General features: G+C 40.5%; 1 protein-coding gene across 1 annotated transcript in view; it reads right to left on the reverse strand.

Annotated features, from left to right (window-relative positions):
* The window catches only part of LOC140465060 (probable thiopurine S-methyltransferase), a 41,346-nt gene continuing 17,651 nt past the window's right edge, over positions 1-23,695 (reverse strand). Inside the window, exons 3-9 of the mRNA XM_072560903.1 lie at positions 23,407-23,499; positions 20,748-20,880; positions 19,621-19,673; positions 12,223-12,297; positions 10,842-10,927; positions 10,072-10,116; positions 1-1,784 (exon numbers count right to left, since the gene is read on the reverse strand). Of these exons, the coding sequence (XP_072417004.1) occupies positions 1,666-1,784; positions 10,072-10,116; positions 10,842-10,927; positions 12,223-12,297; positions 19,621-19,673; positions 20,748-20,880; positions 23,407-23,499 (604 nt within the window). The 3' untranslated portion in view covers positions 1-1,665. The remainder of the gene's footprint in view (positions 1,785-10,071; positions 10,117-10,841; positions 10,928-12,222; positions 12,298-19,620; positions 19,674-20,747; positions 20,881-23,406; positions 23,500-23,695) is intronic.

The following is a 23,695-nucleotide window of genomic DNA, read 5'->3' on the forward strand; positions in this document are numbered from 1 at the left end:
TGAAAGTGAAAAAAGTTTATATTTATAATACTGATTATGACAACATTTTTAAAATGAAGCTTTTGAAAAAATGTATTAAAATCTGTTAAGATTTCCTCGGGAATAAATCGCTCCTTTGCTTCAGGTGAAATTATCAAGTATTAATATAAAATTCTAAAAATGTTAGGTGCTAAAGTTTACACATTTAATTTCTAACATTGGCCACATTCACAAGTCTACTCTAAACGAAATGGTTTGTTACCAAACACTGTTCAGTGTTATATTTAACAAAGACAAAATCCTTGTGTTTAAAAAAAACTTCACTGCTAACTCCACCATAAGAATTAGAAGAGTGCTTGGCACAAATGAGTCAACATCGGCATAGAGAGACCACATTTTGCATTTAAGTGGTATACCACACGAGAACCTCAGACTCCAAGATTAGAATCCAGGAAGTGCAGTCCATTGAAATTCCCACCAGGGAAGTGTCTGCATGCTGCACTCTCTGAAAACTCAACATGGTGATTTTTGCACTGTAATATTTAAACATTTTCTCCCTGTCATGGGTGCAAACTCTGACTAGCTTCTGGCTTACAGGTCTTCTGTCAACTGTCAAACAAATGTTTTGACACCTAATGACTCCACTTTTCTTATCTATACATTTATTGTAGTTCAAAATTTGTCATGGTAAAATGCATGATTATTTTGTTCTTTTGATTAAAATTACTTTGCACAAAAAGTTGTTTAACAGATAAGTAATTGCTGACTTTTAAAAAAACATCCAATTTAGATATTAAATAAAAAAAAACTAAAATTGCACCATTTGTTTGATGTATATTACAAGGCTGTCTACAAAATGGTTTGACGTTTCTGAAATTGTTGCAGAGGCTGAAATATTTTAATGTACTCATCAAAACACTGGCAAGGAATTATTTTCTGTGTTTAAAAAAATATTTTGGTGGCTGCATGGCATATGTAACCATGAATGATTGTGATGCATCTCCGAACAGTTTTTATGTCATTCAACGGAGAGAAACGGACAACATCATTTTGAAAAAGTTGACAGGCATATGCTATCATTTAAATAAAATGAAGAACTATGGACACTGGAGATCTGAAACAAAAACAGGAAGTGCTGGAGAAACCTATCATGTCTAGCAACTAAGCAGAGTTAATGTTTCAAGTTCAGTTACCCCTCGTATACATCATTTGACATAGATGTGCGTGTCACAGAGAAATCCTTCACGATATTGGAAATTGCTATTATTTCTAGGATATGGAAATGATAGTTAAGTATGTGTACAAAGGCTTGGCTTTGAATTATGAAATATAGGTGAAGATCAGTCTAGCTCTGGTTAATTAATCAATCAGTCAGCTGCAGTGAAACACATCCTTAAGTTATCAAGAGAAATTTAAGATGCTTTTTAAATTTATGAAATGTGTTTACAGAATATTTAAGGACAATCCCTGCTTTAGCAAAAATGAAAATCAGGGTTCTCCCACTAGAAAGAAAAAAATCAAGTGCAGGAATTCCTTTGATTTAAAAATCATACGGTTGAGGAGCTTACCAATAACAGTGCCACAGAGTGAATTACCTCATTCTATGAAGAAACTCATGAAACTGTAGCTATTTTGAACATTGGAAGAATTCAAATTAGCAAAAATACAATGTTATTACATAAATATTCAATCTGACTTCAATGTAATGAGATGAACTTCCTCAATGAAGCCTTCTAGACCGAACAACTTTTGCTTCCCAGTCAATTTGTCAGTTGAGTCCAGCAAATGAATGTTGCAGGCATGGCCTATAAAAGAAAGATGATACCAGTGATTACAAGTTTTAATACTGATGGGTATTCCTAACTGCTTATGAAGATTCACATTAGATAACTGTCTATTTGAACAGAACTGTGACTGAAACTGCAAACCAAATACTCACCAACACACAGTAGCTTCCTTTTTAAAGTTCTATTAAGGATATTCTCATTATTGGTTATGCTTTCACAAAGCATTAGATGATCAGCAGATATGAGGCAGACAGGTTCTGTTTAGAAGAGCAACTTGAAAATACCTTGTGTTTGGAGGTGTGCCACTAACCCTCAAATCCTTCTGTGCTGCAGCTTTCTATAGCCTTTCTCCATTTAAACAATACTAAAGTCTTCTTGCCAAAGTGCATAGCGTCACATTTTTCCATATCATATTCTGTCAGATTTTTCCACACTCAGTTACCTATTCGCATCTCTCTGTTGACTCTGAGATAAACTCGCCACTTTTTGCCTACCTATTTTTGTGTCATCTGCACCACTTGCATTTCCTCCTTTTTTTATTTCATCTACAGACTTGGTGATAATAGTCATTCAAATAATTAATTGTGGACCTAGCATGATTTCTGTGGCACTCCACTATGTATAGGTTGTCAACATGAAAAACGCCTCCTTTATCCCAACTGTTAGTTAACCAGTCCTCTATTCATGTTATGATACCACCTACAACACCATTAAGTAGTTGTATATGTGTTATCTAATACCTTTTGAAATCCAAATACATTACATCCACTGGTTCCCCTTCAAATCTTTTGATTTGATTTATTTTTTTCACATATAATGTGAAAGTTTCATTGTGTGCTATCCAGACAAATAAATCCTTACTTAAGTACATCAGGCTAATTGAATAGAATGCAGAATATAGTGTTAATGCTACAGTGAAGATGTGGAGAAAGATCAACTCTCATATAGGAGAGATCCATGCATAAATCTGATAATAGTGGGGAAGAAACTGTTCATGAGTTTGTCGGTATGTGTTTTCAAATCTTTGTATCTTCTGCCTGATGGAAGAAGATGTAAGAGAATATAACTGGGGTGGGAGGAGTCTTTGATTTTGTTTGTTATCTGTTTTGTTTGTTACCTCTTCAAAACAATTCTAATAAATTTAACAGATATAATTTCCCCTTCATGAAACCATGTTGACTCTGCTCGACTATTAGACTAGATTCCCTACAGTGTGGAAATAGGCCCTTCAGCCCAACCAGTCCACACCAACCCTCTGAAGAGTAACCCACCCAGACCCATTTCCCTCTGACTAATGCATCTCACACTATGGGCAATTTAGCATGGCCAATTCACCTGACCTGCACATCTTTGGACTGTGAGAGGAAACCAGAGCACCTGGAAGAAACTCACGCAGACATGTAGAGAACGTGCAAACTCCACACAGACAGTCACCCTAGCCTGGAATCAAACCAGGGACCCTGGTGCTGTGAGAACCACTGAGCCACCGTGCCGCCCCTATGCATTTTAAATACTCTGTTTTAACATCCTTTGTAATTAACATTATCGCAATGACCAATATTAAGCTGACTGGGCTACATTACATTTTTTTTTGACTCCATCCCTGTTTGAAGAAATGTGTAACATTGGCAGTTTTCTAATAATCTGGGCCATTTCCAGAATCTATAAATTGTTGGAAAATTGTAACAGTGCATCCACTATCCACGTAGCTATTTGCTTTGATATCCTCGGATGAAATCAATCAGGTTCAGGGCATGTACCAGCCTTTAGACCCATTGGTTTCTCTACTACATTTTCGTCTTGTGACAGCCATCGTGCTTATTTCATATGCCTTCCCTTTGGGCACCTTGGTTATTTCATATTTTTGGAGTGCTATTAATGTCCTCTACCGTGAAAACTGATGTAAAGTAATTATTCAACTCCACTGCTGTTTCCTGGTTCTCAATTATTTCACCAGCATCATTTTCCTATGGGCTTAAATTCCCTTGGATCTGGTGTTTCTTTGTTAAAGTGTCTACAGTAGCCCTTACTGTCCATTTTTATATCATTCGCAAATTTATCATGATCATTTATTTCCCTTTCCATTATATTTTTGGTCACCTTTTGTTGCTTTCCTACTCCTCTGATTTACCAGCAGATTTGACATATTCTATGTTTTATACTTTTAATTTGATACTATCTGTACCTTCCTTGGTTAACCATGCCCTCACCAGAATACATCTTTGTTGTGAGCCATGAACTATTTTCTTGAATGTCTGCCACTGCTAATCAACCATCTTTTCTGCTAAATTCTCTTCCCAGTCCACCTCTAGGCAACTAAGGCTTCTTTCCATTGTAATTACATTTAAAAAAAAAGTTTAGCATATTTGTTTCTGACCCACATTTCTCACTATCAAACTGAAAGCTAAATTCTACCATGTAATGGACCCTGTTTCCCCAAGAGATCATGGCCTCATTATCTCAACATTTATTGTCTGTCCTACAATATAGCTACTGTTACGAGGCCTGTAGAAACGTTTTATTCCCATTGTTATTTCCTACCTCCATCCAAACATATGTATGTATAGTACATCTTCCAATACAAGATCAGTTCTTCCTATCGTATTTATTCCATCCCATACTAATGAAGCTACCCCACCGAACTTTCCTTTAGTCTACCCTTGCGAAAAGTCACAGAGGCTGAATATTTGGTTCCCAACTTCGTTCTCCTTGTAATCATATCTCCATTTAGCTATACCCATACATTTCTATTTGTGCTATTACTTTGTTTTTGTTTTGTTCTGCATATGACATGGAAGCCATTCTTTTTTGCTCTTTTACCATTTTAATCATCTTGGACCTTACTTGCTGCATAAAAAAAAGTTTGTACACTCTGTCCCATTATCTAAATAGCTGCCCTCTAATACTGCCATATCCTTTTGTTTTGAAGGTTTACATTATCCTTTCTCCAGAACTGACCGAACCTATTTAGTTTAAAGCCCTCTCTATAGTTTTAAGTATTCAATTTGCAAGGACACTGGTTCCAGCATTGTTCATGTGAAGCCCATCTCACCCACTCTTTCTATCCGTGTCCTGATGGCATTGGCCATTAAGTGAACCCCATCCTCTCACACCAAATCTTTCAGCCACACATTAACTCTGACTTTACTTATCCTATGCCAGCTTGCCCATAGCTCTGGCAGTAATCCACAGAATCCTTGGAGGTTCTGCTTTTCATTTCAGATCCTAGATGTTCAAAACTGTTTAACAGAATTGTGCTTTTACATCTAGCAATGCCTTTGCACATAAGTGGTCAATGAGCACTGGATCCTTCTCCTTCCACCAAGCTCCTCTCTGAAGAAATCTCCTTAACCCTAGCAGAAGGGAGGGAACATAGCCTTTGGGATACATGCTCAAAACTGTGGAGAATAGTAATTATGCATTCCTATTACTTACTCCACTTGAATGGTTTACTGTACATGGTGCTGTAGCCAACTTGCTCATCCCTTTTGCAGTTTTTTTTTAACTGCCAAGCAATTATTGAAGAAAACAAAATCATAGGACACCAGAAAGAACCACAGTTGAGGTCAGAGAATCAAAAGTGCAAGGTGGATGAAGGGGAGAATAATTGTTGCACATTTGGCTTCTACACATTCTAAAAAAATGCTGCATGTGATTGCTCGGTATGTTTCTTTTGGTCAGCTGAGTACCTGGCATCATTACTGTTCTGCAGAAACTATAAACGAAGTTACTTTAAATTCAAACTTTCTGGTTGGCTTGGTTCGGCTCATTATTCAGTGCATGTTTTCTCCTGACAGAGAAGTTATCAGTGGTTTGGTTGAGTGGCAAAAAAATGGGGGACAAAACTCAGTCCAGAGGTGTGTGAGATTATGCATTTGGGGAGGACAAACAAAGCAATGGATTAAGTAACACATGACAGTCTCATGCTGTTTCCCTTGGAGTTGGCTGAAGATTGACTTAAATAAGGTGTAGAGGTGAAAAGTGTGGTGCTGGAAAAACACAGCAGGCCAGGCAGCATCCGAGGAGCAGGAGAATCGACGTTTCGGGCATAAGCCCTTCTTCAGGAATGAGGCTGGTGTGCCAAGTGGGCTGAGATAAAAAGGTAGGGGGGAGGGCGCTGGGAATACAATAGGTGGAAGAGGGTGAGGGTGATTGGCCAGAGAGGGGGTGGGGCGGGGGGAAAAGAGGTCAGGAAGAAGATTGCAGGTCAAGCGGGTGGTGCCGAATCCGGGAGTTGGGACTGAGATAAGGTGGGAAGGGGAAATGAGGAAGCTGGAGAAATCTAGTTTCATCCTGTGTGGTTGGAGGGTTTGTAGGTGGAAGATGAGGCACTCTTCCTCCAGGCGTTGTGAGACCAGGGTCTGGCGATGGAGGAGGCCAAGGACCTGCATGTCCTTGGCGGAGTGGGAGGGGGAGATAAAGTGTTCAGCCACCGGGCGGTTGGGTTGGTTGGTGCGTTGGGTTGGTTGGTCCATGACACCTGGAGGAAGAGCGCCTCATCTTCTGCCTAGGAAACCTCCAACCACACAGGATGAATGTAGATTTCTCAGCTTTCTCATTTCCCCTCCCCCATCTTATCTCAGTCCCAACCCTCGGATTCAGCACCTCTTGACCTGCAATCTTCTTCCCAACCTCTCCGCTCCCACCCCCTCTCCGGCCTATCACCCTCACCCTCATGTCCTTCCACCTATTGTATTCCCAGCATCCCTCCCCCTTCCTTTTATCTCAGCCCGCTTGGCACACCAGCCTCATTCCTGAAGAGGGACTTATGCCCGAAACGTCGATTCTCCTGCTCCTCGGATGCTGCCTGGCCTGCTGTGTTTTTCCAGCACCACATTTTTCAACTCTGGTCTCCAGCATCTGCAGTCCTCACTTTCTCCTACTTCAATAAGGTATACAAAATAATGGGGGGGGGGGGGGGGGGGGCGGTGTCAGATACAGCGAGCAGTGGAGATAATTTTCCCCTAGTCCAGAGGTTAATTGTCCAGGGACACAGATTTAAGGTGACTGGTGGAAGGATTAAAAGGGCCATGAAGAAAAACATTTTCACTTAAAGGGTGGTCAGTGTCTGACATTTTCTGCCCAGTTTGGTGACTGAGGGAGAAAATCATCAACTCATTGAAAAGGATCCTGGGTCTGCGCCTGAAGCACTGGAACCTACAAGGCTACAGACTAGGTGGGAGGGATTAGAATGGTTGGCTAGTTTATTTTTTTCTTTAGGGGAGAGCAATCTCCTGTTTATTTATTTTTTTTAAAACCCCCCCACACTACCACCTAACTGCGGTAGTGCTTATATTTGTCCCAGCACCCATGGTGTGTGTGTGCAGGTATGAGACACAGTGAAAGACACAAAGTGCACAAATCGTTATTCATGTTTGGCTAGTTTATTCAGCTAGCACAGACATGATGGGCTGAATGACCTCAGTGATGTAATTTTTCAATGGACACACCTGCTTAACCAAGTTTTGATAGACGAAGTGCAGATGCCCACAACTAGGGCTTCAAGATGTTTAGGTCCATGTAAAACATAACTGGAATGTAACTGATTAAAATAATGAAGCTTATCTGCTTAAAGCTTCTTGCTATTGGTCTTGCCTAACTGACAAAAGATGTTAAGATACTGTCACACATGGTTATCTGGAACTCAGATGTAAGGATCAAAACCATATGTACCAAGAGAATTCCTTAACGTGCTGTTAAAGAGCTGGACCAACAAGTGAGTTATCAACATTGCCAGAGCAGAAGTTCCTAAATGGATATGCACTTCAAAACATCTATCAAAATAGGTTTAACATGATCCAAAATGTTGCTTCATGTCAATGATCAGACCTGGATTTCTACTCCCACCAAGTGGCACTCACAAGAACTGCAGTGAGTGTGAAAAGATCTCAGAGCCAGTGTTAAACTATCCAGGGAAATTGACAAAACATAGATGTTGCTCTTTTAGTTGCTGGCCTTTATGACTGCCCCAGTAAACAAATAAATTATTAAACTAATTCTCAGGGTGATTCATTTATATTGTGTTTCACATTCTCATAGATACTTTCTGCTTTGCTGCAAAATGTCAGCAATGGGATTTCACCGGCTGGAGAAAATTTCATTTCCACAACCCCAGTGGTCCCTTAGAATCAAGCTTAAAATATGATATGAAATTTCAACAGCTCTCTGCAAAAAAACAAAGGGAACAGTAAAACACAAATTCAAAGTCACAGATCATTTGAAGGAACTGTGACAATTAAAGATATATAAAGCCCTGGTTAGGCCCCATTTGGAGTACTGTGTCCAGTTTTGGTCCCCACACCTCAGGAAGGACATACTGGCACTGGAACGTGTCCAGCGGAGATTCACATGGATGATCCCTGGAATGTTAGGTCTAACATATGAGGAACGGCTGAGGATCCTGGGATTGTATTCATTGGAGTTTAGAAGATTAAGGGGAGATCTAATAGAAACTTACAAGATAATACATGGCTTGGAGAGGGTGGACGCTAGGAAATTGTTTCCGTTAGGTGAGGAGACTAGGACCCGTGGACACAGCTTTAGAATTAGAGGGGGTAAATTCAGAACAGAAATGCGGAGACATTTCTTCAGCCAGAGAGTGGTGGGCCTGTGGAATTCATTGCTGCAGAGTGCAGTGGAGGCCGGGACGCTAAATGTCTTCAAGGCAGAAATTGATAAATTCTTGATGTCACGAGGAATTAAGGGCTACGGGGAGAATGCGGGTAAGTGGAGTTGAAATGCCCATCAACCATGATTGAATGGTGGAGTGGACTCGATGGGCCGAATGGCCTTACTTCCGCTCCTGTGTCTTATGGTCTTATAGATCAGTCTCATTTACAACATGATATCATGAGAACAATGGTTTCAGGAAATCAGTGTCAGAAAAGACAGCTGGTGTCCAGAGTCTAATTCCTGGAAGTTTACCCAGTGTACTGTGGCAGTTATTCCCAGTATACAACACTGGGATGACGCTCAGTAATTTTTTTTTTGTTTTGCTGATAATGTCTCCAAAAGCTGTCTTTTCAGGTCTTAAGAATTTCCTTTTAGCAGTAAGGCAGCTCACTATTTTCAGTGCAATAAACAAGTTTACAAAGGGCAAATGGTACGATATTAAACACTTCAATATTCTTGATTTTCAAATTCAGTCCCAATTGCCGGACTTAGATATTTAGTGAATTAAAAGTATTTTGGTAAAGAGACATGAAACAATGAGAAGACTCCCTTTCCTTGTTACTCAGACATTGGCCAATAAAAAACACTTTCTACCCTCTACCATCCTTATTCACATCACAGATTGTCCTGAGTTACAGATATAAAGGGCCACCTTTATTTTGGAACTATTGGGATCGGAACAGTATTGGCAAGGAGCAAATGCCAAAGAAATGGTAAACTATCAGACTCCCTAGTTTTCAAACCACTGGTATATTCTAATTCTGACTGCAACTGAAAACCAGCTGGAAAGATAAGCAGCAGGAATTTCTGCTATTCTGGGACACAAGAAACCAGTAAACATTATTCAGAGCTTATTTGATCCAGAACCTTTGTGGCTATCAACCTTTGCTGGGGTGGGGTTGGGGGGCGGGGTGGAGGGGGTTGCAGGTAGTGTTCTGTTTCAGTGGCAAGACAGTAGAAGATACAAGTTTGTAAAATTTATGGACACCATTAACTCATATCAGATTTGTTTTGTTACATTACTACAAGCTAATTCTGAGTGTGTGTTGGAATCATTAGTTTTCAATGATCATTTTATCACTGAAATCATCAACTTTTCATTTGCACAATTGCGAGAAAGACTAGCTTCTCAAATTCCAAATGACATTGGGTGTCCATCAGCCAGTTCATGTCACTTCTAGATTGATTCATAGTCAGCATTTTAAGTGCTGCTTTTTAGTATGGAACATTAGTAAGAACATGCTCCACACTTACAATCCTTTTGGAACTTTCCAATATCAGGTAGACTATCAGCAGCAGCAGATGCTGAGTGAGAGTCCATCTGCATCAGTTGTTGAGTGGACTAAACAGAAATTGTCTTCTCCATTGATTGCAGTTAGGGCGTTGGTCAGAGGGGACAAGTCATTAGAAAGGGCAGTCAAAAATTGTAAATAACATCATGGTTATCTATCATGAAAAGGATTAAAAAAAAACACCATTTTACAAAGAAAATAAACAAAAATGACAAATAAGAAAAGTAATTTCCTTTATTGCTGAAACAGCAATATGAAGTAGTGGAGTTTTAAATGAGACTCTTGAAAATTTGAAGATGAACACACACTAAAATATAAAAAGATAAGTAAAGCCAACTCACCAAACAAATCCCGAGTTTCACTTTCTGAGATCTTGGGTGGTAAGCCTATAAAAAGGTAAAACACAAGAACAGGTTCCAAATGCTTCACCAGTTTTAAAATAAATACAAGTCTAGATTAATGACTTATACATTGATGAAGAATCTATATTCCTCACACAAATCATTCTTCATCCCACAGGCTTTGAACTATTTTCTTTCTCTAAAAGAAGTGTTCACTTCCTTAGTAAAATCATAAGGACCTTAACTCCAGCTTGAACTCTAGTTCAACGACTTTCAGTTGGACAATTTTAAAATGGAAGAGATTGACTGTAGCTGTGTTCGCTTTGGACAGTCTGCAAGTTCCTAAATGCCACAATCTGGGCACATCCTGCTCTTCCTAACCTCAAGTCTTTATTCTTTATGCTGTTTTATATACTATGAGATTATGTTTATTTGCATGCTAACGTGGACTCAGCACCAAAACAGGGAATGAAAACTTTTAGTTTCTGTTTCAAACTTCGAGTCACTGCAGGCAAAAAGCAACACCTCCTTCCCACTGAACTGTCATGCAATTTGCCATTTGTGTGTTCTTGTTTACACCATCTTCAGTTGTGCACTGCATGCTAATTACACTCAAAACAATAAACATTATATATGTATATTTATATCTAAAATAGTAACTGTTTCTCTCTCCACAGATGCACCTAGCCTGCTGCTTGGTTCCAACATTTCAATCATTGTAGTTTATCGAAATACATTTGGGATATAATAGAAAACACAGTTATCATTACCATCAAAATCAGTTTTCGTACAGACGTAAGTGTCCAGAAGATATCGACACCCTTTGGCCATTAGGGTTATCATTAGTTTGCTATAACTGAAAGAGGACAAGAAAGACTTAAAATAATCTTTAAACACATTAAAATTCTGTGATATTACTCAAGATTCTTTTATAAAATTAATTTTGACTGAGTTTCTTGGCTTTTTTGCTTCTGCGATCACTTTCTCTTATGTTGTGGCACCCTCTGTAACACAAATACTTTTCCTGTATAAAAATTAATCCCAAAGTTAAGCAAATTTGAAACTTTGATTTTGACTAATTATGAACTATCTGCTGATGATACATCCTGATTGTATGCACTTGCAATAGAAAACCAATTTTTAAAAAATCAAATTAAAATTAAAAACAGTATTTTTCTTTTCAACAATATACTTTAACTTTTTTAGATTTTTAGATGCTTGTTAGGTTTTTAACAATCTTTGTTTCAATTTATTTCAGAGGTTTCACTGCAACTATTAATATGAAATTGGTTGTTGGGGCTTGTTTCCAAGTTATGCTGTGACCTCACTTCTCCCTGCAGTCCCTATTATTAAATTATATACCCCATGTTAGGAGGCAATGGTAGCCTTAAGGTGAAAGTTGGACGAGTATAATCTGTAGCTCTGCAAATATATAAAATAGTGTTAATGTTGGTTCCAGATGTATGGTACTTAACAGCAATAATCAGCCACGAATTCTGTAATCCTCAAATTCTAGCTACTTACACAACCTTGATTTTGGTTACTCCCACAAGTGCCAATTGTACCTTTAGCTTGTTCCAAAACTCTGGAATTCTCACCCTAAACTGCCCAGTATCTCTCCTAATTTCTCTTCTCTTCTAAAGTATACTTACAATCTACTGTTTCAATTAACCTTTTGGTTACTTGTACTATTATCCCCTTACATGGTTTGTGCCAATTTTTATTTGATAACATTAGTCTGAAACGTTTTTGACATTTTACTACATTAAAGATATCGCACAAACACAATGTGGTGTTGCTGAATTCTATGGACAGCGTAACAACTAACGATTGCAATGAAAAACTCTCCAGGTAATCACTTCCAATTTCTTGGGTACAAAGGCCGCTTATAGACGGACAGAATGGACCTCATAAACAGTAGTGAAATTTGAGGATATCAAATGCTGCTCTTCCATTTCAAAAGTACAAAATAAAGCATACTCCGAAAAGGAGAAGTACAACAACGAATTTGCTATTCTATCCAGATTTTGATTTTCAAAATAAAAAAGATAAGCATGAAAATACTCCACACTGAGCATCATATCCTACATGATTGGAGATATATACCAGAAGTTAATTTGTGTCTGTGAAATCAGAAAGTGATGTGCTCACCGCTGTCTGTCAGAGGTGTTGAGAGGTTGGAGGGAACCTCGGTCCCAGATCCCATCAAACTGCCCAGCAACTGAACTACTCATGGGAAAAACAGAATGGAATAATTACAAGCCACCTTGATGTCAGATATTAATTAGCCATTTCAGCTATCATATAATCATAAACATATAGATACATATCTATAAATATATTAAAAACAAGATAATTCAAAGGAAGGTAGGACCACATAAGTATAGAGAAAGGAACTTGTGCTGGAAGGCAGAGGATGTGGAGGAGTTCCTAAGGAGGGCTTTGCATTGGTATTCACCCCAGGAGAAGGAGAAGGAGATGGAGGATAGTGAGATTTCTGTGGAACACACTAACATGCGAGGGCATTTTGGGATCAAGAAATAAGTGGTATTGGATCTCTTTAACAGCAATGGGGTGCAGAAGTCCCCAGGGCCCAATGGTATCAACCCCAGAATATGAAGAGTGACAAGATAGGAGATTGCTGGGGCTCAGACCATGATCTTTATATCCTCAGTAGCCAATGGAGGGGGACTGGAGCACTGGCGAGTAGCTAATGTTGCTCCTCTGTTCAACAAGGGAGATAGGGATAATCCAGGAAACTATAGACCTGCGAGTCTCACATCGGTGGTTGGGAAGCTCTTTGAGAATTCCTAGGGATTAGATTTACGCATATTTGGAAAAGCATGGCCTAATTAGGGAGAGTCAGCGTGGCTTTGTAAAGGGCAGGTCATGTCTTACTAACTTGATTAAATGTTTTGAGGTGGTGATGAAGGTGATCAAGGAGGGTAGAGCAGTGGATGTTGTTTATATGGATTTTAGTAAGGCTTTTGACTAGGTCGCTCATGGTAGGCTCATCCAGAAGATGAAGATGCATGGGATCCATGGTGATTGGGCCATGCGGATTCAGAACTGGCTTGCCTATAGAAGACAGAAGGTAGTGGTGGAAGGGTGTTTGTCAGGTTAGAGGTCTGTGACTAGTGGTGTTCCATAGGTACCTGCACTGGGACTTCTGTTTGTGATATATATGACTTAGGTGAGAATGTAGATGGATGGGATAGTAAGTTTGCAGACGATACAAAGATTGGTGGAGCTGTGAATAATGTAGAAGGTTGTCAAAGGATACAGTGGGATATGGATCAGTTGCAGGGCAGAGAAATGGCAGATAAGTAGGAGGTGCTGCTCATGTCAAGGAAAAGCACAGAGTTAATAGTAGGACTCTGAAAAGCATTGATATACAGAAGGAGCTTGGGGTTCAAGTCCATAGCTCCCTGAAAGTGGCTATGCAAGTAGATAGGGTGGTAAAAGCGGCATATGGCATGCTTGCCTTTATTGGTCAGGGAATTGAGGATGTCATGTTGCAGCTTTATAAGACTTTGGCTAGGCCACACCTAGAGTCTTGCATTCAATTCTGGTTGCAACATTACAGGAAGGATGTGGAGGTTTTGGAGAGGGTGCAGAAGAGATTTACCAGTCTGGATTAGAGGGTATGAGCTATAAAGGAGAGGCTAGAAAATTTTGTTTTTTCCCTTGAGCAGCAGAGGCCGATGGGAAACTTGATAGAAATCTATAAACTTACGAGATGCACAGATAGGTTTGACAGTCAGAATCTTTTTATCGCCCAAGAGTTGAAAATGTCTAATACTAGGGAGCAAGCATTTAAGGTGGGATGGAGAAAAGTTCAAAGGAGATAGGAGGGGCAAGTTTTTTTTAAAAACACAGAGTGGTAGGAGTTCGGAATACACTGCCAGGGGGTGGTGATGGAGCAGATACGATAAGGACATTTAACAGGACTTTTAGATAAGCAAATGAATACGCAAGAATGGAGAGATATAGACCAAAGGCAGTCGGAAGGGATTAGTTTCATTTGGCGTCATGTTTGGCACAACATTGTGGGCTGAAGGGCCTGTTCCTGTGCTGTACTGTTCTACGTTGATGTCTCAATTTTACATAAATTGTCAGTTAATTCAATGAAACATTTTTAAAAAAACTCATTTGTACAACATGGGCATTGCTGACTATTTATTGCCCCTCCCTAGTTGCCCTTGAGGGGGGTGGTAGTGAGTTGTCTTCTTGAACCGCTGCAGTCCATACGCTGTGGGGTTGGCCCACAATACCATAAAAGAGGGAATTCAGGCTTTTGACCCAGTGACAGTCAAGGAATGGCAATATATTTCCAAGTCAGGATAGTGAGTGGCTTGGAGGGAAACTTGCAGGGGGTGGTGTTCCCATTTATCTGCTCCGTTGTCCATCTAGATGGAAGCAGTCATCAGTTTGGAAATTGGTGTCAAAGGATTAGATTAGATTAGATTACTTACAGTGTGGAAACAGGCCCTTCGGCCCAACAAGTCCACACCGCCCCGCCGAAGCGTAACCCACCCATACCCCTACATCTACATTTACCCCTTACCTAACACTATGGGCAATTTAGCATGGCCAATTCACCTGGCCTGCACATCTTTGGACTGTGGGACGAAACCTTCCATGGTGAATTTCTGCAGTACATCTTACAGATAGTGCATACTGCTGCTACTGAGCAATGACAGTGGAGGGAGTGGATGCTTTTGGATGTGGTGCCAATCAAGCAGACTGCTTTGTCCTGGATGAAAGCTTATTGAGTTCTGAGTTGGGGAGCATTCCATCACACTTCTGACCAATGCTTTGTAGGAGGAGGACAGGCTTTGTGGATTCCTGAGGTAACCTACTCACCACAGAGATGCACCTGTAGCCACTTCATTGTGGTGAGACGAATTGAGTTTCTGGTCACTAGTAACCCCAAGGACGATGATGGTGGGGAATTCAGTGATAGTAACACCATCCAATGTCAAGCGGCAGTGGTTAGATTGTTTTATCGGAGATAGTTTTTGCCTGGCACACATGTGGCATGAATGTTATTTGCCACCTATCAGCCTGGAAATCATCTGGATCTTGTTGCATTCAAACAGGGACTGCTTCAGTATCCGAGGAGTTGCAAATGGTGTTGAACATTATGCAATCATCTGTGAACATACCCAACCTTCTGACCTTATGATGGAGGAAAGTCATTGAAGAAGCAGCTGAAGATGATAGCACCTAGAACACTATCATTGGGAACTTCTGCAGAGATGTCCTGGAAGGGAGAGGACTGATCAACAACTACTGCTATCATCTTCCTATGTGCCAGTTATGACCTGAACCAAAGCAGAATTTGTTCCCGGATTCCCATTGATTCCAGTTTTGCTAAGGCTCTTTGATGCCTCACTCAAATGCTTTCTTGATGCGATGGGCTGTCACTCTCACATTATTTCTGGAATTCAGTCTTTTGTTCATGCTTGAACCAAGGCTGTAATGTAGGCCTGAAGGAACCCAAACTGTCTATTAATGAGTAGATTATTGCTGAGCAGATGCTGCTTGATAGCACTGTTGATGACAACTTCTGTCACTTTACTGATGATCAAGGGTAGACTAATAGGACAGTGATTGCCAGGTTGGATTTGTCCCACTTTTTAGGTGCAGGACATACCTGGGCAAATGCCCTATACTGGAACAGCTTGGCTAAGGCAACCACAACGGTCTGGAGCACAAGTATTTAATACTATTGCCAGAATGTTGTCAGGGCCCATTGCCTTTGCACTTTACAATGCCTCCAACTGTTTCACATGGAGTGAATTGACTTGACTGAAGAATGGTAATTGTAATGCTAGGAACCACTGGAGGCCACCGAGATGGATTGGCACTTCTGGCAGTAGATTGCTGTGAATGCTTCAGCCTTATCTTTTGCATTGATGTATTGGGCTCATCCATCATTGAGGATGGGGATTTTTGTGCAGCCGCCCCTTCAGTGAGTGCTTTAATTGTCTACTACCATTGACAACTGGATGTGGCAGGAGTGATATCTTAGATCTGATCAATTGACTGTGGCATCGCTTAGCTCGATCACTTGCTACTAATGCCGGTTGGCATGTCAGCAGCCCTGTTTGGTATCTTCACCAGATCAGCATCTCATTTTAAAGTATGCCTGGTGCTGCTCCTGGTGTGCCTTCCTGTACTCTCCATTGAAACCGGGTTGATTCCCTGACTTTATGGTAATGATTGAATGGGGGATATGCAGGCTGCTGGAGCACAAATCTGCTGCTATTGATAACCCACAGAACCTCCCGGGTGCCCAGTGTTGAGCTGCTAGATTTGTTCAAATTAGCATTGTGATAGTTTCACATAGCACAATGGAGGGTATTTTTAATGTGAAAGCAGAACTTTGTCTTCACAAGGACTACGTTGTTGTCACTCTTGCTGATGCTGTGTCATGAAGAGATGCATCTGCAGATGGCAGTTTGAGCAGGATGAGGCCTAGTACAGGGAATTCTGGGATAATGCACATTTTGGCAGTGTGATTTAGCTATTATGTTACTGAAGAATTAGGAAATGGTATTTTTGAGAATGCTTGCCTCCATTGGCAATAGCACGATTTCAGCACTATTGGTTTGCACGCTTCATTCTGTGCATGTGCCAACATGCATACCCAAATCTCCATGTCGCTGCGTGCATGCGCCAATGTCCATGCCAGTCCATGCATGCACTGACAGCCACAAAGTCTTTGCGCATTCTGCACATGTGCTGCTGTCAGCTGCGGCCAGAACAGCTTTCTGATCGAGGTACTGTACAGAGAGCAGCTTCCTTACATTTTCTGAATGTATGGTGATAAATTTACTTTTGTTTCGTTAATAAATGATTTCAACCTTCATTCAGGCTGTGCTATACATTGAATTAGACTTTTTTGTGATTTTTGAGTGATCATGAATGATATTTTATTCTGGTTTGCCCCTAACCCCACTTTTCCCATAGACCCCATTATTTCTATTAAGTGATTTTCTATTAAGGGAGGTTTTGCTGGAAAGCAACTAGGGCATTACAGGAGAAGTACCTGTATCATAGAATCCTTACAGTGTGGAAACAGGCCATTTGGCCCATCAAGTCCACATTGACCTTCCAAAGAGTAACCCACCCTGACCCATTCCCCTACCCTATACATTTCTTCTGACTAATGCACTATCCCTGAAAACTATGAGCAATTTTTAGGATGGCCAATTCACTGAACGTGCACATCTTTGGATTGTGGGAGGAAACTGGAGCACCTGGAGGAAACCCACACAGACTTGGGGAGAATGTCTCTGTGGAGTTTGTACAATCGCCCAAGGCAGGAATTGAACCCAGGTCCCTGGTGCTATGAGGCAGCAGTGCTAACTACTGAGCCACCATGCCACCCCCAGAGCCACCATGTTTTTCCCTTGATGATTCCCTCACCACTAGCTGTAGGTACAGTCTTTAGGACCAGACTGGCTCAATCAGTAGTACAGATGCTGAGCCACTCTTTGCAGTGGATAGTGGAGTCCCCTACCCAGAGGACATTTTGCACCCAGTTACTGATGTTGTTCAACCACAGAGGAGTAATGATTCGTCACCAAGGGAGGATCGTCTGTGGTAATCAGCAAGATTTTTTCTTGCTCATGTTTGACGTGAAGCCATGATATTTCATGGGGTCCAGTGTCAATGTCGAGGACTCCCAGAGCATCTCCGTCCCAACAGCATACCACTGTGTCACTACCTCGGATAGGTCAGTCCTGCTGGTGGGACTGGACATAGAGGGTTGGTGATGGTGGCTTCTGGGATATTGTCAGATAGTCATACTCCCAGAATCCTATAATGTGTCTGATAGATAGCTCGCCCAATTCTGGCATCTGACCCCGATGTTAATAATGAGAACTTTGCACGGCTGACAAGGCTTTTTCTGCCCTTGTCTTTTCAGGTACCTAGGTCAATGCCGGGTCGTATGTCTGGTTTCATTTCTTAATTGAGATTTCATAGCAATTTATACAACTGAATGGCTTGCTAGCTATTTTGGAGGGCAGTTGAGAGTCAAACACATTGCTGTGGCCCTGGAGTCTCAAGTAGGCCAGACCAGGTGAGGATGGCAGAATCCCTTCCCAGAAGGACATCAGTGAACCATATGGGCATTCCTGACAATTGAGACTATGGTTTCATGGTGATCAGTAGATTCTGAATTCCAGATATTTTTTCACTGAATTTAAATTCCATCTTCTGCCATGGCTGGATTCAAACAATTAACAATCTAATGATAATACCACTAGACTATCACCACCTCCTGTTGCATGTTATTCTGAGTACTTAAAAATGCAAATAATTTCTTCTTTCAATTTCCTTTTCAGATTTTGCTAATAAACATCATTTCACTACATGCAGGTTTTATTTTATAATATATTTATTTACATTGAAATGTGTATTTCATTAACTCTATTGATTCAGAAGTATTTTTGCAAAAGACAATAATCAAAGGCTGGAAGTTTAACAGCGTATATTTGGATTCTGATCCCAAGCCAACGCTTAACGTCATTGAAGAAATTGCAAGAAAGAGAGGGGATACTCCCGGAGTTTCAAGGACAGGAAGGAGGGTGACGAACCCTGGCTGGCAATTTATGTTAAGACTACAAGAAATAGAAATCAAAAATGTAGATGGGCATCAATACGCAGAGCAATGTAGCTGGCACACCAATAAAGGATGGTGGACAAAAATGGCATGGTTGGCTGTTTAATAGAGTGGAAAAACTGAGAAGGACAAAAAAAAATGCCATGGCTGTAGTTATAAACAAACGGTCGGCTTGATCAGTGTCGTCCAAATACAGTAAGTAGGGTGGAAGCTGCACAGAAGACATTTGAAGAGGGCAAAATTTGAAAGATGAATATGGAACTGGTGTGAAGATGCCTTCAGAGTTCTGAGAGATGAAAGATAATTTAGAGATAAGACAAGAGTTTTACAGGCTTAAGGTTTAGGTATGGACTTTTTAAGGACAGGACGATAACTACACCTGTTAAGAACAGAGGGACACATGTGTAAAGGACACCATTAGTACTGACAGCAAATGCTATGGCAAGAAAAGCAAGTTGTTTAGTCAAGATTTGGGTTGGAAAAGTGCTTAAAGGCTCAGGAGGTGAGTACGTGAAAACTAGAATGCTAAGGGATTAGGTGCACAGTAGAAGTTGGTGGGGGAAATCACTTAGTTCATTTGCCTGGTTTACAATGCAGTGTACAGTAATGCCAACAGCATGGATTCATGATCAGACATGATCACCCTCTGGTTAAGCCATTACTAGTCATCTGTCTTATGAGAAAGCAGCACTACAGCGACTTTATCTTGACATTTGGTCAAACAGAAATTAGAAGGTTATGGAGCTGACTGGATTTGGGGGAAGGGATTAAGGTATTGTGCAAAAGGTGACAAGTGAAAAGGGAGAAGGCTTAGCAAGTGACCCTAAATACAGAAATAATCCATGAACTCCTACAGAGAAAATTGAGAATAAAGAATATGTTTAAATGGCGATGGGAACATTTGTTCTTACCTTGAGAAATCAAAAATATTACCCCGAAACAGAGTAATGTGCCCTTCAGGAGTCTGAAATTAAACAGTGTAAAGCAATTAAGTATCAAAATTAGACTTTTTAAAATTGCCCCACTTCTGCTGATTCTTGCCCCTGCTCTGGCTTTTCTTAGAGAGAAGGGCTGGCTGGTTTGTGTCTCTGCCCCTTCTTGTTTACTAAAGGGAAGCTCCATATTTCTGACAGGAGATTCCAATCAGGGCTCTTTCAGAAATGTATAACTGTATATCCATTTTGACAGTACTCGTATAGCGCAGACCATGCCTCCCTTTTCACAGGAGGTGGCTGCCATATTCTGACATTTGGAGACCCAGAATCACAGATTGCCACTTTGACAGCTACAATCAAACTGTAAGTACAGAAGGTAAGTGTAAGCTTAGGATACTGGAAGGGTAGGGTGCCAGGCAAATAGGATAAGCAGGTGGGATAGGGTGCCATACGAGTAGGAAGTAAGTTGGTGGGTAGGGTACCAGGTAGTTAGGATGCCAAGTTGGTAAGACATACGTTGTCAGAATGCAAGGGGCCAGTTAAGTGGTACAGAGTTTAGGGTAAGTGTTAGGACCTTGAGTGTGGATCGGTGGGAATAAGGTCTACAATGGGGGAAAGAGTGATGGTAGCAGGTCTGGTGCAAGGGAAGGGTGACATGGGGGAAATGGGGGAAATGTGGGAGTGAGTCCGGGGCAGGAGAATGGGGTGGTGGTGGTATGGGTGGCAGGTCACATGCAGGGGAAGGGATGGTGAGGAGGAGGAGGAGGGTGAGGAGGAGGAGGGTGAGGAGGAAAAGAAGTGCAGTGCTCCCAGTCAGACATTATGCCAAAGGCAGTGGAAAGCTTCAGATCTTCCACTGTCATGGGCTAATTCTCATGAGCTCTTAAGAAACTGGGAGGCCAATTACTTATGGTTCTTTGAATTGGCAGAGGTCCCCATTAATTCAGGAAACATTGTTTTGTAATAGCCTTATTTATAATTAACCCATAGGGAAAATTACTTGCCCACAATAATGTATCAAGTAAATTTCTAGCCATACTGTATTAGTAATTTTCAGTGTAAAACCACAGGAACATAAATTGTTGATGAACAGTTATCATTACCTTATAGATTTCTGCATCTGGTATCCCTGGAACAGGTTCTTGAATGTAGGACAGATTCTGTTCGGTGAAAAATTGCTTTATTGCAATTTCAGATATTTCTACACCAACAATAGTGTGCCCCTGATCAGCAAGCCTACAGTCAAGAGATGAAGTGAAGAGGCTCTGTTATCATTCATAGGCAAGAGAATCTTAGAACTCAGTCAGTCATTCACGTTTCAAAGTATACATATAAATACAAAATTTGAAACAAAACTCAACTAGTTTCTCAGTTGTATCTTTATGCCTCGTCAATGCAACTATAAAATAACTAATGCAGCCTTTATTTTTAATTGAATTAAATGTTTCACAGTAAAAGAATCAGTCCTGGCTGCTTGAAGTGTATCGTAATATCAAATAAATCGCCAAACCTAAACCGAGTGAACAGAGTTCACAGCACTGCCCTGGTCAAGAACATATATTGAAATCAGTACGGGTTCACAAAAAAAAATTGAAGGACAGATAGTTTACTCAGTCAGATTACTACTCAAGCAGTCAAGATGGAAATCCAATCTAAAAGCTTTCAAACTTTGTGCCTATTCAGTAAAGTTCAAGAGTTCTCAAAAGTTCAAAAGGTATGAATAAAGGGCAAAGTACTATAGTCCTACAGGACCATAGGATGACTCTCTCATTACAGAGAGGCATCTGATGATTTAACCGGAGGGTCACCATACCTCAAACCAAGATAGATGTTGAAACAGGAGAAGTCCTTCGTGGTAATCTCAGCTGTTGAGGGGATTAAACCCAATTGTTGGCATGACTATCGCAAAACAAGCCAGCCAGCTAAAATGAGCCAGCTAAAATGAGCAAGCTGACCCCCCCCCCCCCCCACGATGTGGGGATTCATTGCTGGACCAGTACATATTGCCATCTCTAATTACCTTGTAATCCAAGGTAGTGACCTGCCTTCTTGAACCACCGCAATCCACAGACATATACCCACAGTGCTGTTAAGAAGGGAGTTCAAGACTTTTCATTAAGGTATAGTGAAAGGACAGTGACCGTTTCAAAATCAGGATTGCGAGTTGCTTGGAGAAGAACTTACTGGTGGCAAAGCTCTCACGTATCTGCAGTCTGTGTCCTCCTAGGTGGAAATGGTCGAGGTTTGGACAGTGTTGTCCGAGAACCTTTGGCGAGTTCCTGTTGCAATGTTACTAGAGGACCTCTGAAGGAGGCCAAGATGGATTAAGCACTCGGCAATTCTGGCTGAAGATGGATGCAATTGTTACAGTTTGATCTTTTATACTGATGGGCTTGTCTCTACTGTCATTGAGGATGACAATATTTATGGAGCCTCCATATCCTGCTGATTGGACAATTGTCCAGCACCATTTGTGACTGGATGTGGCATAACCTCAGAACTTCGTTCTGATCTGTTGGTTGTGGGATGGCTCAGTTCTGTATTATTGCATGCTGTTTACCCTGCTTGGCGTGCAGGTCCCATGTTGTAGCTTCACCAGATTGACAACTCATTTCAGCTGCTGGGACTACTCCTGTTCCTGGTATGCCCTCCTGCAATCATCTTTGAATGCAGAATGCGCGCTAAATATTAGCAACTAGCAATTGAGACTCAAGTAGAACATTTATGCTGCAATAAAACGGTTTTTAAAAAAATGAGTATTTCAATCAGGTTAATGAATTATGACCAAACACCACCAATTTATAGTTAAATCTTAGAATTAAGCATTTACAAAATGAAAAGAGTCACTTTAATGTATCATGAGCATTACTGCAAATTGAAAATGCTCAAAAACCAGGCGAAGTTCAACAAATAAATCAAGAAAGCTGATGAAATGGTGACCTTTGTAACCAAAAGACTGGAGTACAAGGATATAGAAGTAATGCTGCAGTTATATAAAACCCTGGTTAGACTCCACTTAGCACTATTAGCAGATCTGGAGACCACACTTTAGGAACAATATTTTGACCTTGGAGTGAGTACAACATAAGTTTACAAGAATGATAACTTCACCTCTGAAGTCCAGATATGAGGAGAGACTATACAAGTTAGGCCTATTTTCTGCAGGACTTAGAAGGTTAAGAGGTGATCTGATTGAACCTTTAACAGGAAAAGACAGGGTAGACAAAAATAAATTATTTCTACTGGTTGGGGATTCCAGAATTTGGAGGCATTGTTTGAGCATTAGGGCCAGACTGTTCAGAAGCACGTCTATACACAAAGGGTGGCAGATGTCTAGAACTCCCTTCAATAAATGGCAGTGGATGCTGGATCAGTTATTAGTTTTAAATCTAAGTTAGTTTTCTTTTTTTGTTAAGCAAAGGTATAAAGGAATGTAGGCTAAAAAGAGGTGTGTGGAGTATGGCCTCTGATCTCATTGACCAGCAGAATAGGATAAGGGGCTGAAGACCTACTCCTGTTCCTATGCTCCAATTTTAAAAAACAATATTTATTTTATATCAGTATGTAGCAAATTACAAATTTCAGTCAAAACCATAAATGGTGCTGGCAAGTTAAACCTTTGAGAAAGGGTTCTAATAGCTGGATTGCCGTTCCAAAACCCTGTGAAGAATGTTGGAATAATGAAATGTTAGCGGAATAAAAAAAGTGCACCCTCCATTCTGAATCATTCAAATGTTTAACATGTGCCAGGCATTTGCTTACCACTTCATGTCCACTGCCTTTCCACAAAGTGGAAAAAAGATACGGATTTGCTTTCTCCCATTTAGCATAACATCCAGGTGTCTTTTCAACATTCTGCAGATTAAGAGCAGTTAAAAGACAAGCATTATCTGACAGTTAAAAACAATTAAATGTGGAGGTTACAACTAGCTTAGCAGTCGTCAATATAATTTAAAGGTTTTCTACTTTACTCATATTTCTTTTTAGCCTAATAGTTTTAAATCTAAGTTTTAAATCTTAGTCTTAAATTTTAGTCTCACACCTTTATTGC

Source organism: Chiloscyllium punctatum, chromosome 41 (genome assembly GCF_047496795.1).
Source record: "Chiloscyllium punctatum isolate Juve2018m chromosome 41, sChiPun1.3, whole genome shotgun sequence".
Classification (NCBI taxonomy): Eukaryota; Metazoa; Chordata; class Chondrichthyes; order Orectolobiformes; family Hemiscylliidae; genus Chiloscyllium; species Chiloscyllium punctatum.